This window comes from Larus michahellis, chromosome 1 (assembly GCF_964199755.1).
Source record: "Larus michahellis chromosome 1, bLarMic1.1, whole genome shotgun sequence".
NCBI classification, from domain to species: Eukaryota; Metazoa; Chordata; class Aves; order Charadriiformes; family Laridae; genus Larus; species Larus michahellis.
In genome coordinates this window covers 16558161-16575858 of record NC_133896.1, presented here as the reverse complement: position 1 = coordinate 16575858, position 17698 = coordinate 16558161, and the positions used below count along the sequence as shown (strand labels likewise).

Below are 17698 nucleotides of genomic sequence, written 5' to 3'. Positions count from 1 at the left end.
CTATGACGTTGAGAAGATTCATTTAACAATGCTCGAGAAAGAAGGAAGTTTTTGCTGTCCTTCAGGTACTAGTGCTTTTGCACCCAGTTACTTCCTGCATCCCCTGAATGTCTTCTCTCTCCAATGCACAGATTCAGTAGGAGACAGAATTTTAATAGCAGTGACTGTGATTTTCATTTGCATTTAAATTGTTGCTCTCCCTTAATGTGCCACGTCCATTTCGTTTTCATGGCGAGGTGAGGAGCAGCTCTAGGTGTGCTCCTCCCACTTTGCAGTGACATTATTGCCCTGCAGACTAGGAGAGACCAGAGAAGTATACCTGCCTTTAAAGGTCTTTTGAAGCAGACCAGCTGGGTCTTAGAAGTCCAGGAGCTTTCATCCCAGTTTGTTTCAAGTCAGTCAGCTGATTAGCATGAGATTTTTGCAGCTTCTCGTTTAAAAGGCTGGTATTGAGAGAGTCAATTTAGCAGTTGTGGAGTAGTGTGCTGCCAGATTTTAATACAAATTTTCTCCGTGCTTATAGGGACAAAGTGGAAAAACTAAATAAGGAATCAAAACATAAACTGGCTTATTCTGGAAGAGTGAAGACAATTTGCCTGCAGAAAAATACTGCACTGTGGATAGGGACAGGAGGAGGACATATCTTGCTGCTTGATTTATCAACACGTCGTCCTGTACGAGTTATAGACAACTTCTGTGATTCTGTCAGAGTCATGATAACAGCTCAGCTAGGTGAGTACAACCATCACATGATGAGTATTTTGAAATCAGTGCCAAGTTTAGGGTTGCTGTCTGCTGTTTGACATGGTGTTCCAGGAACAGATTAGCATTTTCTGTGGTTTGTTCATTCATTCTATTCCACTGCTGTCATCTTCAGTCAATGTCAGACGCTCCGGTATTAGCTGAATACCAGCGGGCTGTCATACCTGTGCCCACATCAAGCAGCTCTCCCCCAGCTTGTCACTGAGCAGCACATGAACACCCCCCGCCATGCCATGCTTCAGCACAGCTCTCACCATCTTCTGTCCGATAGTCTTCATCTGTGTCTGCCTGTCTTCTTTCTCCAGCTTAAGTTAAGCTTCTGGCTTCTCTCTCTGTGGAGCTTGTTAGGTTTTAATAATTTTCCCTTAATTGCTTATTGCCTAGTTTTCTTCTCCCATCCTTATTCAGGAATGGTTCTTTTAGATTTGAGTCACAGGCAGATCACAGCAAAGCTGGGAAAGTGCAGCACACTTGGACTCAGGGTGCAGACTTGAATATATGTGCTGTTCCGGTCCCCAGGGCCAGTTGCTTTGAGCTGCTGTGGGACAACAGTAGTTGTGGGTTTTCAGTGGTAATTACAAACAGCCAGAGGTCCGTAGTTGAGTATGGGGTGCTTCTTGGCTGATGTAACTTCCTTCACCTGTGCACTTTCCTGCATCTCTCCCAAAAGTAGTAAAGGCCATACCAACTCAAGAGTTCATGGTACTGCAGTGGTGGGTATGCTTAAAATACATGTTACTTCAAGAAGTACTCTGTGGCACAACATGTGGATTCCCATTGCCTTCCTCTGTGCTTTGAAAAAAACTCTGGAGTTCCCTTGTCAGTGTGATTGAAAGTGTGTTTGCTGTCAAAAAAAGACTGAAGCTGTTGTTGTGGACTCAGAAACACGCTGCAATTCTGTTAACAAACTTCATAGCTGCAGGCTGTGGATGTTTTCTTGTTACCATCATGAACTTAATGTGGGGACTGTTTTTTCCTTTCTGGCACCAGAAGTATCCATAGACCACAGTTAGCTCATCGTGCTGACAATGCTGTACGAATCAAAAGAACCTCCATCTTCCTCTGACTTGCCTTTCCCTGAGACAGCGAGTTTGTAGAGTCTGTTTGGTCCTCAGCTTTTAAGAGTGTCAGCTGTAGAGTCCAGATTCACTAGCACAGTATTTTCAGTCCTTGTAGTCCTGATAGATGAAATATTAGTAATATAAAGGGACATTTTATTTTTAGCATTTTGTAAAGAACAGTTACTATGAAAACAAAATTTCAGCCTCACTTATTACTGTAATTGATAGAGAAAGTATACTGTATAGAATAATACAGTGTGATTTAAAAAGCCTGGAGTCTCATAGTCTTTGTTTCTAGTCACCTTAACATTTTAAATCAAAATTTTACGTGTAGAAAAGTTAATATTTCAGGAGAAAGAGTTTAGCTGCTTTTGCACAAATCTCAAGAATGGCAAGTAAGATTGACACATGCAGTTTGATGTGTACTTTCTTCTTTTGATCATTTTTCCCAGCAATTATTTATAAGCGCTGGGTTTTTTCCTAAATTCAAAGACTGTTTTTACTGGGGATTTTACAGAATCAGTGAAAAAGCCACTGAGGCTGCTGAGCAATTCTTCAGTAGTAACACATTGCTTGCGTGAAATGAGAGAAGATAGAGGGAAATATTTTTGTATTAAATAGTTTAATTTAAGATTAAAATATATAATGTCAGTCAGATGTAAATATTTCATGGAAAAGCGATTGCCAGACTTTGAGACATCAATTTTATCTGTAGCTGATCTATGAATACAGAAATATAATGTCTTTTTCTAATTCTGTCGCCTAACACATTGACGTATAATAGACAGGAGACTTATCGTAGAGAATGATTTATATGTAATATCTGTAGTTCATTTTGCAAGTGAAAATTTAGACTTCTGTATAGTAAGAAAGGACCCTAGTCTGAATAAGAAACATGATTTACGTTCCAGTCACATTTGTAAGGAATATGTATAGGACTGGTTGCAGAAAAAAATTGAAGTGATGAAAAATCTGAGCATGGAAGATGTGTGTGGTTCCCACCAGCCCTCATCTGCCATCAGCAGATTTACATCAGCATCAAAGGAGAATACACTGCAGATTTCCACAGGGCAGGAACAATCTCTCTCTCCCTTGCAGAGGTCCCGGGGGAACCACTAGAAACGTTTGATTATTCAGGAGGAATGTATCATGGGGGACACGCTGCAGCGTGGTCACACAAAACTTCCAAGACTGTGGCTTTCACAGTAAGCCATACTCAGTCTATTTATACTCCAGAAACCGAGCCCCTCCTCGTCTTTTCCCTGGGGGAGTGTGTAAGACTTCCTGTGTGGGGAGGTGTGGGGCACAGCTGGGCTGTCTGCGCATGGAGGGCTAGTTCCTTCCCTGGCCCAATCTGTGACTCAGGAAGCGAGGCCCTGTGTTCCTCTGCTAGCGTACGGCCAAGGGTCACTGCCCTCCTTGTGCTGCCAGGGGGACAGGGGGCTGCTGTGGCAGGAGAACATGTAACAGCTTCCATCTTGTCTTGCAAGACATTCATACACATGTTCTTGTTGGGAATGAGTGGGAAGTTGATATTGAAACACTGGCACATTGAACTCATCCTTCTGTGGTCCAACCACTCCTATCTTCCTAGTCTTCTTTTTTTTTGCATTATTCAGTAGGCACCTTCCTACGATCCATTGCCTATTTCTACTTCCCTACTAACTCTCCTTTCCTACATGCCATCGTTAGTTCAGAACACTTTTAATTAGTTTGTATCATATGTGGTTATTTTGGTTTTTCCATAACCAAACTGATCACCACCACTTTCTGTTTCTGCCGTGCGCTGGGGACCCCATTTGCAGCCCATCCCTTCGCTGTGATACCTGTTTGCTGTGACTCTGCTGCCTCGGCTTGTGCTGTATAACGGGGAGCTTTGCTCTTAGGCTTGTTCAACAGGCCGGTTGGCACGGTGCTCGTGCCTTTGAACCCTGAGAAACCCCTACATTAAACAGAGACATGAACTATATTGTTTTCATGTCTGGGTTTTTCATGGTTAGTGATTCTGAATAAAGGGTCCAGTTGACTGAACTCTGCTTTCTGTCTTCTTAGTGGCATGAGGTTATCTACTCTCTCTGTCCTTAAATTACAAAGTTCCCATTAAAATTAAAATTTGATAATGTATTTCTTTGAAAAAGGGAGTCTCAAGAATGCGGTCCTGGTTTTGGGATATTGCTATAAAAGTGACACCGAAGACAACAAATATCACAAAGGTACCTGAACTGTATTTTATTAATTTGTATTATTAGTGGAGTAGACACTGTTATGTTTGACTACCCACTAAGAGTGAAGAGTTGACGATCATTATTTGATAGAATTTTTGGAATGTCATTATTAGTTTTTGTTGTCTTTTGCATTTCTGGGCTCCATACCAACTAACAGTAACTTCCAAAAACGGATTAGAGGAAGCCACTATTTGAAGTATATAATATAATTTGCTGGAAAACTGTATTTGGGGAATAAATAAATGTCATTGTCTAATTGGAGAACGTATCAAATGGATTTCCAGAGGGGTCTGTGCTAGGCCGTGAATCCTCAGTGTTTCCCTGAATGATGTGGATGAAGGAATAGTGAATGTGCTTTTCAGATTTGCAGACAATTCTCAGCTAAGACAAAGCCACAAGCACACTGGAGGGCAGGATTAGAATTCAAAATGACCTTGACAAATAGAACAAATGGTCTGGAAGGAAACAGGATACAATTCAGTGAGGACAAATGCAAGACTTTTTACTTAATTAGGAGTGATCCGTTGTACCAAGGTGAGGAAATGATCAGCTTAAGCAGCAGTGCTGCAGAAAAAGGGTTATAATTGATCGGAGGCTGAACACGAGTCAGCCGTGTCACGTTGGTGCAGAAGAGGCAAACACCGTTCTCACACCGATCAAAAAGTGGCATCTCTGAGACATGAGCTAGTTCTTACGCTCGGCTGAGTGCTGATACGGCCTCTGCTGGAGCAGCGTATCCGTTTGGGGACATAGATGAATGATCGGGACTGTTAGGAATAGTCCAGAGGAGAAAAATGCAACCTGGGAGGAAATGCTACAGGAATTTAAGTTGGTTAATATAAATAAAGCGTAGAGAGGATATGATAATAGGCTTCAAATATGGAAATAAAGAGGAAGGGAATAAAGACTTTCTACATATTTCCTATGGACAGGATAAGGACTAACCAGTTTCTCTTGCAGCAAGGGAGATTTAGGTTAGACATCAGGAAAAGCTTCCTGACAATTAGGATAGTGAAGTGCTGGAATAGCAGGATAGAAAATCTCTGTCTTTGTTTTTTTCTAAGAACAGTTACCGCTGATGCTCTGATCGATGCCCTTCACCTTTGTCTTATCCCAGTTTCAGTGACTCCTAAAAATGTGGCAATGGCAGTATAAAGTTGAGGGTGGCAAGGGTAGATGAGATGACTGTTTGGAGTAAAGTAAGAATCAAACTTATAGTAGTGGGTTTTATAATCTGATATTCCCTGATTATTACCATAAGAACAACTATTTTAGCCTTTGTATTGTATTTAAGAGTGCCATTAACTATACAGAGAGGAATCAGAGACTCCCAGAAACCCTGGGGCCTTAGTTTGTGAGCCCTTATTCGTGCAAGTGTTCTCAATTACCCTTATTCCCCTAAAAGCAATGCAAGTTCTCCATCAATAGAGAGTTCTTTGGATGAAGGGAGATTGAAGAAGTGACCTTTTTCCAGTATGTTCACTGCCTGATGAAATCAGTTGTCATTTTTAGTTTACAGTGAATGGGGTTTGGGTCTTGTAAGCATTTAGGGTGTATCTGCCCGGGAAAACACAGGTAAAATTTTGTGCAGAAACCTCAGCACTGTCTGTAGCTCAGGTCAGTACCTTTGGCCCACAGGCACCAGAAAAGGTTTTTCAAGTGCTTTTAAGTGGTATACTCTAAGTTTAGGAACTGGAATCCAAATCATTGTGCAAGTACTTGCAAGTACTTGTCTTCCAGGTCCTACGCATCATGCTTCATTGCGGCAACTTATGAGTAATTAAAAAATAAGCAGATAAGTAAAACCAATTCTAATTATGCAGTAATTCTTCTCTGTTGCAGTTTTGCAGTTTTCAATTTTTTATAATTTTTTTTTCCAGAATTACAATCCTGCGTGTCAGTGTGGGACATCAACCTGCCCCATGAAGTGCAAAACCTGAAGAAACACATAGAAATGAGACAGGAATTAGCAGAAAAAATGAAGAGTTTTTCTTTGGACTGAAAAGTCGCCCTGCAAGTGCCATTCTCTCTTTAGTCTTCCGTCCTAGCTTACTGTGCAATATTTATAGCTTCTTGTTGCTGGGGGTTTTAATCGAAAAGCAGGAATAAAACTGCCACGAGAAGTGCAGTTGGTATCCATAGGATAACAAGAAATAAGTTATTTGTAATATCTGAAAGGACAGAAAACTATTGAGAATTTCTGAATCTGAAGCATTACCGTGCATCTGTTTACTCGGGAAGTTCTTCTCTCAGCAGCTACGGCTCAACTTCAGTATAACATCGTTCATCCGGGTTTTGATCCCGGTTAAATTGGGACTGAGCCAGGATGGCTCTTATTTACTTCATTATCTCCACTGAGTTGACGCTGTAATAAGCAGCAAAGTTTAAGCCTCTGTGTGTTTATTGCAGTTTGCATGTATGAGTTTGCTCTGACGATTCATGTTTTAGTAACAAGTCAGAGCTCATGACCCCGAGTATATGAAAGAAGACGTTGTATCTTCTATAATAACAGTGTTTAAAGGAACATATAATGACTACGTTACTCCTTGGAAACAACAGGCAGAATAGTCTTTATTTCTCCCATGAATTCTTGACATTTTTTCATTATCATCAGAAAAAAAAAAAGTTGTGCTACAATAATAAAATAGCTCTGAATTCAAAATTGAAATACACCGACAGACTTCTGCAAGTTGATGTCCTCTTGCAGTACTGCAGTCTGCCTTGTCCTAGGAGGTGTAGTCACATCCTTAGCAACATTCGGATGGGGCTTTGAGCAACCTGGTCTAGTGGGAGGCGTCCCTGCCCGGGGCAGGGGGTTGGAACTAGAGGATCTTTAAGGTCCTTCCAACCCAAACCATTCTGTGGTTCTGTTATTACCATTCCCGTGTGTCTGTTGCACAGCTCACTTGGAAAAGCCAAGAGAAAGCACAGGCTGAAAGCTCTGCTCTAAATGCAGCTACAACTCATACCACAAAGGAAGCAGCGCGCTGCTGTAGCCAGACCACTGGTTCTTCATCCAACTTGCTGGTTTGCTTATCTCAATTTAAAAAACCAAAGGGAACTTTCATTTTGATATTTATAATGTGCGGAGTTTCCGCTTATTCTGGTTTTACTTTATAGTGTTATTTTAGGGGTAAGCAGGGGAACCTTGAGGAGTGTAAGAATTGGCTACCTCTTGCGTCTAACTACAAGAATTGGTTGCCACACATCTTCATTCCAGAGGTGGCTCTTGCTGCTCTCTGGCTATGAGTCCGAGCTGCTGCTTCCAGCCTGCGCTGACCTGCTCTAAGTGCCTGCCTTATTTCTGTCCATCAAAAGACAGATGTCGTTTCCTTTTTTTGATACCAAAAAGAATCTATAGGATGCTCCTGAAATCTCAAGGAGTGGAGTATCCAGAGCCATTCCTGAGTTTATTTCTATGGAGCTGAACAAGGTAGAGCAACCAAAAAGTTCTCAGTTCCATTCTTACAGTTTTGGAGAAATTACATACTTGGACAACAGCATTTATTGTGTCCAACTGTATCATTGTGCTATTTTCTGCCATTTGTTGAGCGCGTACTCAGGCTTCCTTTCAGATAGGCACCCCAGTTTTTATGTATTCTTGTATTCTGCATACTGAGAGTAGTTTGCTATTTATATGGGATTTTATAACTCAAAAATATATATTATCTATAGTGAATACTTTTTTAAAAAATAAAATATATGTATTGTGATTATGTTTATTTATAAGTAATGTTGAGATGTATGCCTTAAACCTTTTTATTAAAACTGTGCTTTGTTAATAACGTAGTCCCCTTTCTGATTGCTGAATTTCCAAGGAGGAGCAGTTTTTGTGGAGCTTAATCCCTCACCTCAGGGTGACGCAAGGTCCCGGTTCTGTGGGTTGTGTTGACACAGCTGTGTTCCCACTCCTTCCATGTCTCTCGGTGCACGTCTTGAGCCCTTTTCCTTTCCCCAGTTTGTCTTCTGCTTGGTGCTCCTTGCAAGTGCTCCTCGCAGCCTTTCCCAGAGGTGGCAGGTGACCTTTACCCAGTGCTGTCCTTGTGGTCATTGGTCACCTCTTCCAGGATTCTCCGGAAAAGGACGATCCATAGACTGACTCCGGCCAACATGGTGGGTATTACAGGGAGAGCAAAGAACAAAAAACCAATAGCAACCAAACGAAAGACAGGAGATTATTACAAACCTGACTAAATTGGCCACTGTTGAATTACCAGTGGTGAGAGGGTACAATTCTGTAACAGCGGTAACTCACTGTGACTATTTCGGAACGCAGCCCTCATTCATATGGAGCACAGTGATCCAGCTGCATCCTCCCCAGATACTTTTTTTTGTACTGCAAGAAGAGAGTTGAAGACCACGCGTTGGTGCTTCTTGTTATTCTTTGCCGTTTGATACAGCCTGGAGTTGTATCTCCGGCCGTTCTGAGCCCTGTTCAGCTCATGCGCAGCCGCCTGTCTGCCGAGCGTGGCTTTTCTTGGAGAGAACAGCGACAGGGCATTCCCTGGCGAATGAAGCGGACAGCCCTCAGCATCCGCCTGGATCCTGCCTGGGGGAAAGCTCTGCAAGGAGGTGGCTGCAAAATGGTTTGGCCAGGAGCTGACAGGCAGTAAGTGTGCAAGTCCAGTTTGGGAGCACGCAGGGACTGGTGTCCCCTTCCCAGCGGGGACGTGCCACCAAGGGGAAGAGCAGTACTTCGCGTAGCAACCATTTAAACCTGCGCTATAAGGAAACCTTTCCCAGAACTGTCTCTACTGACAAACTATAAGGAAAGATGAAAAAAAACCAAGATTCATGACTTTCTGTGTTCCCTCTGGCTTTAGTGGAGCTGTTTGGAAGCCAGTAGGATGTGATCACACAAGACTATAGGCTCTACCAGACGTAGCACTTATCGTGTAAACTTCGGATAACATCCAGCACCTGAAAAGAGAGAGAGAACCCTTACTTCAAAAAACAGCCTGTGTGCTTATGGGCACCAAGCAGGGTGGTGTGGCTGCGACGTAACACCTGAGCTGGAACTTGTAATTAACCCCACGCTCCTCAGAACTGGCTACGGGGGTTTAGACCCAAGGACAAGACCAAGCTGCATGCTTGACTAGGTGTTGATTTTAATTTTTTTTAAGTATCTTTCCCCCTCCATCGACTTTAATTAGAGTCATTGTTTTTATTGGTTGTTTGCTCTGACATAGAGCTGGTTCATCTGTGCGTCAATTTTGACCTTATTTCTTTCACAAGCGGTTCCTGGTTAATCCCACTGCAAACAAGTGCTACAGCCTGGCTTCATGGACTGTCTGTATTATGTCCTGGCCTTCCTCTTACTCTGAAATCTCATACTGCCTCTCGCGTCCCTAATTATTATCTTATTACTGCTTCACGTACCACTTTGGGGCAAAACTGGGACGTGTAATGGAGGAGAGGGAAGGAGGCCTCCTGGGTGCTAGTTAATCCCCAAACACGGGCATTTGTCATTCCTGCCGCTTAATAACCATACCCATCAAATAAGCAAGACAAATAATGCATTTCATCATGAGTTCTTCAGATACCAGAGACATGAGAACGTAAGGGGAAAGAATGAGGCTCAGCAAACGAGGAAAAGAATGACATTTGTGTTTTTCTATCAGTCTTTCAAGGAGAAAAGTGTATGAAAAAATTCTTTTTCTCACTTATTTTCTGGCCTTTAAGTCATTATTAAAAAAAAAAAAAAAAAAAAATCTGAAAACAGCTCCCGATACCTGTCTTAAGAGAACCAAATTTTCTGATCAGAACTGGCAGTTGTTCTGGTTTTTTCTGTCTGCATGAGTTCTTCACCCCTGTTAGGAACTCAGCCCAGGACTGCACCGACCTGCGCAGTAGCTTTATATCAAACCTCCTTCCAGGCCTTTGAACGAGCGTCACTAAGAATCACACGTACTGGCTGGCCAATGTACCATTTTGTGAACTTTTCCAAACCTTTCCCCCCCACCCACCCCGCAGTTAGGTAGGCATGTATCTTTATACCAATTTTCTTAATACCTAAATAGTCACCTGAGAGCTGAGAATCGTACTTATTGCATACCTGTATTTTAAAATTCAGGATTTTAAGAGGGGGAACAACCCCCCAAACCCCCCAGCTGTATTATTGCTGTATTAGCAAAGGGAAGCCCATTTTAGCAAAAATTCAGAGGCCAATGCAAGTGAAGTTCCCAGCGCTCAGTTTCGAGAGCGCTCATGGCTGGGTTCCTGAGCTGGGCACCTACGGTATGAAGACACCTCAGGAAGACTCCTGAATGCTTACGCTAGGTCCTGGTCAATTCAATAACAAAATTACAAGAATTATCAAATTGCGAAAAAACATTTTTCGCCTGCAGTGACCTCCCGGTGACCGGTCCCTACCCCTGACGTGGTTTATTTGGACTGAGCAGTAAACTGGAATTATTTTTAAGAAGTTATTTAAAATTACCATACACCCATAGGTCAACAACAAAAAAGTAGTTTTTTTAAAATTAACCTAATACAATTCTACTAAAACCAAAATGTAAGTAAAAGCAAGTTAAGGCCTTCTTTTTTTCCCTTTTCTTTTGCGTTGCTTTGATTTTCTTGCAGCCTGAGAAGGCGGCAGGCGAATACTGTCAGGTTAGTTAAGCCCCGCCGTCACTCCCTCCAAAGCCCATCACTAATTAGTGAGAAGAGACTTAAAAATCAATGTTATATCTCTAGCGTAGGTAATTATTTACTTCACTTCCACCACAGCCCATTAGCATCAATGACCTGAAAAGTTAAAACGGACAGAAAAGGGGAAAGGAATTAAAATCTTCTGTGGCAATTGCAGTGTTTTGCCTTTTCTGCACCGTTTTTCACTGCCTTTTGCCGTGCTTTTCCCGTGTCACCTCCTGGCGCTGGCACAGCTGTGCCTGGCATATGGAGGGGGCTCTTTGCTGTGGTGGGCTTTGACCCCGCTCCCATCCAGAGGAGAAGCACAGGCACCATTTTGCAGCGGAAAAACCAGAACAGGAAAAAACACAACTGTCTTCCTGCCGAAGGACACCAAGGAGGGGAGGCCAGCGGGCTGGCAGCGTAACTAGTCACAGAGGGAATGGAGAAGCCTTGGGCTCCCCCGCAGGCCCTGGGTCAGCCCGACACGGCGACAGGAGCACGGTGGCTCGCAGGGTCACACATCCCCAGCATCGCCACCTCCTCCCTGCTCCAGGTTTCGGCAGCTCCGTCAGAGCCCGGCCCACGCAGGACCATCTCTCCCTGAGGACGCAGCATGGCAGGACAAGACTTGACTTTGTAGGAAGCAAGTGATACAGCGGCAACAGAAACACCGGGCTCTTTGCTCTGCAAATACATTAGATTTAGTTCATTGATGCTCAATTCTGCTTTTCTTGCCTTGACATCTCCGCCGTCTCCTTGAAAACATCTGTTCTGTGCAGAGCGGAAAGATCCGCCCCCGGCTGGGCTCCTGGGCTCTGCCGTTTGGACTTTAAATCAACAGAGCTGAGGCTCAGAAATGTCGACTTTGCACCATTATCATCAGAGGTCACAATAAAAAATTTTTATTTTAAAAGCTGCGTAAGCGCTCGCAGAACCATGAGCCCTTGGAAGAGCAGCAGCAACATCTGCAGCTTGCGAAGCAGCGGGCGGGTTGGTTCGGTGTGGCAGAGCTGCCAAAAGATGTGCAGTGGCTTCCCCACGGCCGTCCCCACCACGGCCACCCTCCCTGGCCCCTGCTCCCTGACCTCTGGCCAAGCACAAATCCGCAGCCACCGAGAAAGAGTTCAGTTCAGTTCAGTTCTTCACCAGTTCAGTTCTTCTCAGTAAAGGCTGTGCGGGGCTGAGGGACATCGAGCCCAGACGTCTGCTCCAGCACAACGGCGTTCACAGGGGCTGGCGAGACACAGGGCAGCCACGACCTGCGCCCGGCAGCACCCGTCCCCCAGCAACCTCCTCCCAGGGGGGCGCCCCAGGCTCCGGTACGGGCTCATCCTGCCGGGCTCCTGCCCCTGCCCCTCTCCGTGGGGCTGGGAAGCGACAGGTCTGTGCACGGCTGCCAGGAAACCACCACTGAACCCCGTCGGGTTTGGGCGAGACCTTACCCAAATGTAAGGGGAAGCCAGTTCTGCACACTAACAATTTCCTTACATTATTGTAAGCGTTTCCTGATGAACACCCAACATAAATCTCATGTAAATTTTGCCATTTTGAAGCCCACTGCTCAAACTCGGGTCTCTGCTGAGCTATGTCCACAGGTGGGCAAAGTGAACAGTGGGGCCAATGCCCCAGCGCTCGGCCAAGGGGGTGCTGACCCCAGGGGGGCTCCATTTGGACCCGTGGTTCATTATCCAGATCCAAGAGAGGCCACCTCGCCTATCAGAACAAGCCACCAGAGCTCAGACACCAGCCCCACAGCCCTCCTCTCTGCAGGGGAGCCATCCACGCAACGGGGCTGAGCCCTTCTCCACCCCGGCCAGGCTCTCCGGGTGCTGCCGATGGAGGACCAAAAGCCCATCCGCTCCCCCTGCGGTGGTGCCCGCCATGTGGAGGAATATCTCCCCCCTCTCCACATGCCTCCACAAACTGCTACGGTGACAACTCTTCTGCGTTAGTGTAACACCGTCAGGTTTAGGCAAAACTCAAAGGATGCTGTTAAATCACATGTGCACAAGTAAAGGTTTAAGGAGTTTCCGATTACTTCGGAAAAGTTCAAAATTTGGAAAATTAATTTCTCAACTTTAACGAACAGTCAGTCCCCCGCTAGAGCCCACGCTCCCGGCTGACGCAGAGCAAGAGCAGCCCCTGACAGACAGGGAGCCGGAGGCACGGGCTGCCCGGCCCTGCTCGGCAGCCGGGCTCAGTTTAAATGCCACGGTTATTCATACACGCTTTTAATAACTAACTATCAGCCAGGTAATTAAGCTTTACTAAACAGTAATTCTCAAATATTATCCATGTGTCAAAACTCACCTCCCCCCCATTTTTTTTTCCCTCCTCCAGAACACTAGCATGTGCCGAGCGCTCTGCAACTGCGAAGTCTCACGGCAAAACACTCTCCTGCCTTGTAATTACAGGAAAGTTTGTAAGGGAAAAAAACCCAAAAACCAACAAACACACACCGTCAATGCCCTGATTTATAGCCATTACAGCTAAACCCAAGAAGGGACACAACACCTGGGCTCTGCAGGGGCTCAGAAGCGCAGCCCGCTCTGGTCCAGTAGCAAGCTGGTACAGAGCAATCAGCCCTGCTGGAAGTGTCTTAAATTCCCATTGCTGGAGCTGGGGGGGACAGAAAAAAAAAAAAAAAAAAAAAAAAAAAAGGAAAAAAAATTAATCCTCAGTGACTGCAGTTCCACTAAAACCAGTGCCAGATACCGACGGGACCACACGCCCCTGCTCCTGCAAGCCCCAGCACAGGGGTGCCACGGGTGGGCAGCCCTGCGAGACGCCTCACTCCTTGGTGCCACTCGCACCACGAGGAGCTCGTCGCAGAGGGACACGCAGGTGGGTGCGGGGAGAGGCTCCTGCTGAGAGGCTGCTGGTGGCCTTGGCCCTGGAGAGGAGCAGGAACGGTCCTTCCTGGGGGAGATCAGAAAGCCGCCAGCTTGCCCAAATCCAGGCTCCAATACAGGGACAACAGATAGGGAAGCTCATCACCAGCTATTTTTAGCTCTGCAGCGCTTCACCTATCCACTTTTTCTCCAGTTAAAGGTTTTATCCTGGACAAACTTTGCTTTCTAGTTTAAAAGCCCTTTGGGCTCTGACCATGTCAGCTTTGACCAGTACCTGTGGAGATGCACAGGCATCGCCAAGACCTCAGAAGAACAAAGCACAAAGTTGCTGTTGCTACTCAGTTGCCCCATCGCTGCTGAAAGACAGAACTAACAGCGTCCCAGTAACACTGGAGGACCCATCATTCTCTGCCCTGTAGGAAAAGCCACAGGACCAAATGTGGGAGCTCCCTGGCTCCAGCAGAAGCTCTCACAGACCCGCACACCATGAGGCAGCACGTTGCCACAGCCCAGCAACACACAGCCAGCCCCCGGCTCGCTTTGCCCGCGGTGAGGGTCCTGCACAGCAGCCACAGCCTGCCTGTGGCTCCAGCCCACCCATGGGGCTCCCTGGGGAATGGCTTTTGTGACACCTCCAGTCTGCGATGGCGCAGGGAGGGACACGGGCACAGCAGCCGGGAGGAGCTCTGCTCACCCCGAGCCTGCCCGGCACCGGTTCGCAGTCACCTCTTGCCCCTACAGCAGGGCCCTCCTGAGCTCGGGTCCTGGCTTTCTGTTTTTCACACCTCACCTTGCTGGTCCTGGGGCTCTGACATTTCTATTTATATACACGACGTAAAAATAGACAACAAACGAGCCACAATGAGATTTCGCTTGAGTTCTGGCATGTCAAAGGCAGGGAGAGGCGGGTGTTGGCAGAGCGTGCCCTCAGCTCTCCCCCAGGACAGCCCTAAAGGTTTCTGCTTTACTGAGCTTATGGACCGGCTCGCAGAAAATTCTTCTGGAAGACAGGAAAAGGTGACACTGCCTTGTTCCTGGGCCAGCAGCAACCAGAAATGCTTTGGAAAGGACAGTAAGCCATGGCAAAAGGAAAAGATTTCATATCATTTTAACGAGACGAGCTGAAATGCATGCCGGTGCTCCAGCGAGGGGTGCGAGGGCAGAGGTGGACAGCCTACAACGCCAAACCTTTGCCAGGGCCCCGAAGGAGCAGGCAGACTCTCTTAAGGCTTCTTGAAGCATTAACTACTGTATGTTAAGTACATATGCAGGCAAGGATATTTCCTCTAAACAACAAACCACCAGCAAGGCCAAATGCTAGACACGATTTGCATTAACTGAGTGTTGGTAGGAAAAAAACAAACCCTGTCTTTACGAGAAGTAACTCTGCAAATAAGCACCAATCCGAGTACGTGATGCGTATAGATGTATCCTCCCACACCCCCACCTTCTGGGGTGCCTTTTAAAAAACAGATGGAGATATTTGCGAGTATCCCCAAACAAGCTGTTTTCATTTAGTATCTCCCAGAAAAACGCTGTGGCGCTTGGTTACCTCTGAAGATATAGAGGGCAGGGAGTTTTAGTATCATCAATGCCACCAGGAATGTGACCACGGTGATCACATGCTTCCTGCTTCAGTTACTGCATCAGTAACGCGTTATACAAGACGTCCTTAGTACCGGATCTTCTCGCAGAGAACTAGATAGCAAAATGACAAGGCAACAGCTGCCTCCCTGACCTTGGTTTTGTCTGTACAGTTAATCACAGCTGCATTTATACCAAATATACATTTGCCTCTGACCGTTCCTAAGCAACTATGCCGACTGCTTAGGGCTCAGTTTGTCACATCAGTCCCTGAAAATCTTAAGAGGATCTCAGGGAGAGCAAGGCAGAGGATGGGCAGTCTTAGTCCAGCCCCAGCAGGACTGACTCCACCAGAACATCTCCCCATCCCACCATGGGCCACCCCACGGACACAAACAGGCACCCAGGGCAGAGTCGGTCAGAAAGGCCAGGCACTGCACCCACAGCACTGGTCCCCAGTGGGGTGCTTTTGAGATGGGAAGAGCTGAATTTTCTTTCAAACTCAAGTTATCTATTTCTAGGATGAGAATTCCATGGGAGGGAACAGCAGCTTGGTTTTGCTTTTTTAAAGAAAGTCTGCTACATTAGTTAACCCAATCCCTCTCCTCCTACAGACACACATACATTTCTTCCTCACCTCCCTGCCAGCGAGAGCCCCAAAACACCTGCTAGAAAAGTCAGGGGGGAAGAGTGAAGAGAGCCTGAAGTAGGAAATTTCCATCCATACACCCACTTCACTCTCTTCTCCTGGTCTGTCCTGCAATAGGCACCAATAAACACAGCAGAGAAGGTGGTAAGAAAGATGGAGCAACAGGCAGCGCAAAGACAGCAGCCACAACACGCAGTAGGATCCACCACAGCCAGACTTCCACCGTCTCCCCCCTCACACTGTTCTCCTACACCCACCACAGCACATCTCACACAGCTCAAGAGCACAGCACATCACTCAGCTAGAAGACAGCATTATTATAAGTTACGTGAATTTACCCCTTACGTCAGCTCATGATCAATTTTTCTGCCCGAAGAATTCTCTCTCACAACTGTGGGTTTTGACCCCATCTTCGGTTTTTACCCTGCTGGCTTGCTTCTGCTGCCTTCTCCGCAGAACAGCCCTGCACGGCCTCCCCTGCCCACTGAACATCTCGCCCCGTCTTCTGCCGTACCATAAAGCAAGCAATCGCCCTCCCTGAACTCCTGCAGGTGCCACGGCTGGCAACATCCTCACTGTTTCTTTCTCTAACTAGAAATATTTTGTGAAACACATGCAGAAACACAGTAGTGAAGCGTGTCATCTTAACTCAGAGCATTTACAGCAACTTCTCGTGCAATTCTGGCTCACAGGTGATGGGGCTGAAGGTGCTCTGTCCTGTTAAAAACCCAGCTCAGTGTTTCCTCTTGAGCCCTAAAAACAACAGTTACTTGAGAAATATGGGTTACTTGAGCTCCCATGCCCTCCCCACCTCTCAGGGCTGGCACTGGCCTTCTGTGACACCGAGGTGCCTTTCAAGGGAGCCGGGGACAGCCACACTCAGGCACAGAACCCCAGGTCTTGGCTTGGAGGCAGTCAAGGCGACCGTCCTCCTGCCAACACAACCTGAGAGCACAGCTGCAGCAGACCAAAACCCAAACCATCCCAGCTGGAAGCAGGGAAGACTTTTTGTCCAGAAGGACAGCTGAGGTGGACGTGGGGAGCCAGAATAGCCTGCAAGCAGCATGCAAGTGCGTTATTAAGGTTAAAAATTTCTTCCCTGGCATTCTGTCCCTGCAACATCACGTAAGAGACAAAGATAAAAATACATATTTTTGACCATCTTTCCTGATCCAGAAAATGGTGTTTTTCATCTACCATCCCCCCTTTCAGAAAATACACATCACATCAACACCAGGGTTTCTGTTTCCCTTGGGACACCCATTCCTTTCATTTTTCCATACTATACTCACTTTTACACAATGTAAATACACAGAGCCAAAAGAAGTCACTGCAATAAACTCCTGTGTTCTCTGGAACGCCCTTGCACATGCTGGTTAAGCTAACGACAACGTGTGGTACAAGGCTGACGTGGTACTAGCAGTAACAACCAAACCCTTCTGCGTAGAGAGAAAGCAAACAGCACAGCTGCAGGTTCAGCTGATCCTGTATTCGCTCCACAATGCAGCATCTCACATCTGGAAGTCGATCCCAAGTTTTCTTCCATTAGCAGCTAGCCATCACACAAGCTTTGCTCTAGACATAACAACAGGAATACCCCACACAGGATTTAAGACACACCAAACCGCTTGGCTCTTTTATGTGAGAATAGAAAATAACATTTAAGTTCTGGTACATAAAGTCAACCAAGATCAGAATCTCCCATCAGTAAGTACAGTCTGTTCCAGGCAGAGAAGAAACGAGTGTTAGGACAAAGCCCAAAGCAGAACCAGTCCGAGCAGAAGTGGGGAAGAAACCTCAGAAGGAAAAGCCAAAGAGAAATGGGAACAAAAAATTTACAGCTTTTGATTTTCTTGTTCACCAAGGACAAGAGTTTCTCAAACTGCTGGAGTTTTAACCAGTGTTAAAAAAAACCAAAAAAACACCCACAAA

The 17698-nt window shown here is 46.0% G+C and overlaps 1 protein-coding gene across 2 annotated transcripts in view; it reads left to right on the top strand.

The window, feature by feature from the left end:
• LRRK2 (leucine rich repeat kinase 2) overlaps positions 1–7837 on the top strand; it is a 68645-nt gene extending 60808 nt beyond the window's left edge. For both annotated transcript variants that reach the window (XM_074582633.1, XM_074582724.1), the window contains 3 exons: positions 524–732; positions 3962–4036; positions 5929–7837. In XM_074582633.1, the coding sequence (XP_074438734.1) occupies positions 524–732; positions 3962–4036; positions 5929–6050 (406 nt within the window). In that variant the 3' untranslated portion in view covers positions 6051–7837. The remainder of the gene's footprint in view (positions 1–523; positions 733–3961; positions 4037–5928) is intronic.
• The last annotated feature ends 9861 nt before the right edge of the window (positions 7838–17698 follow it).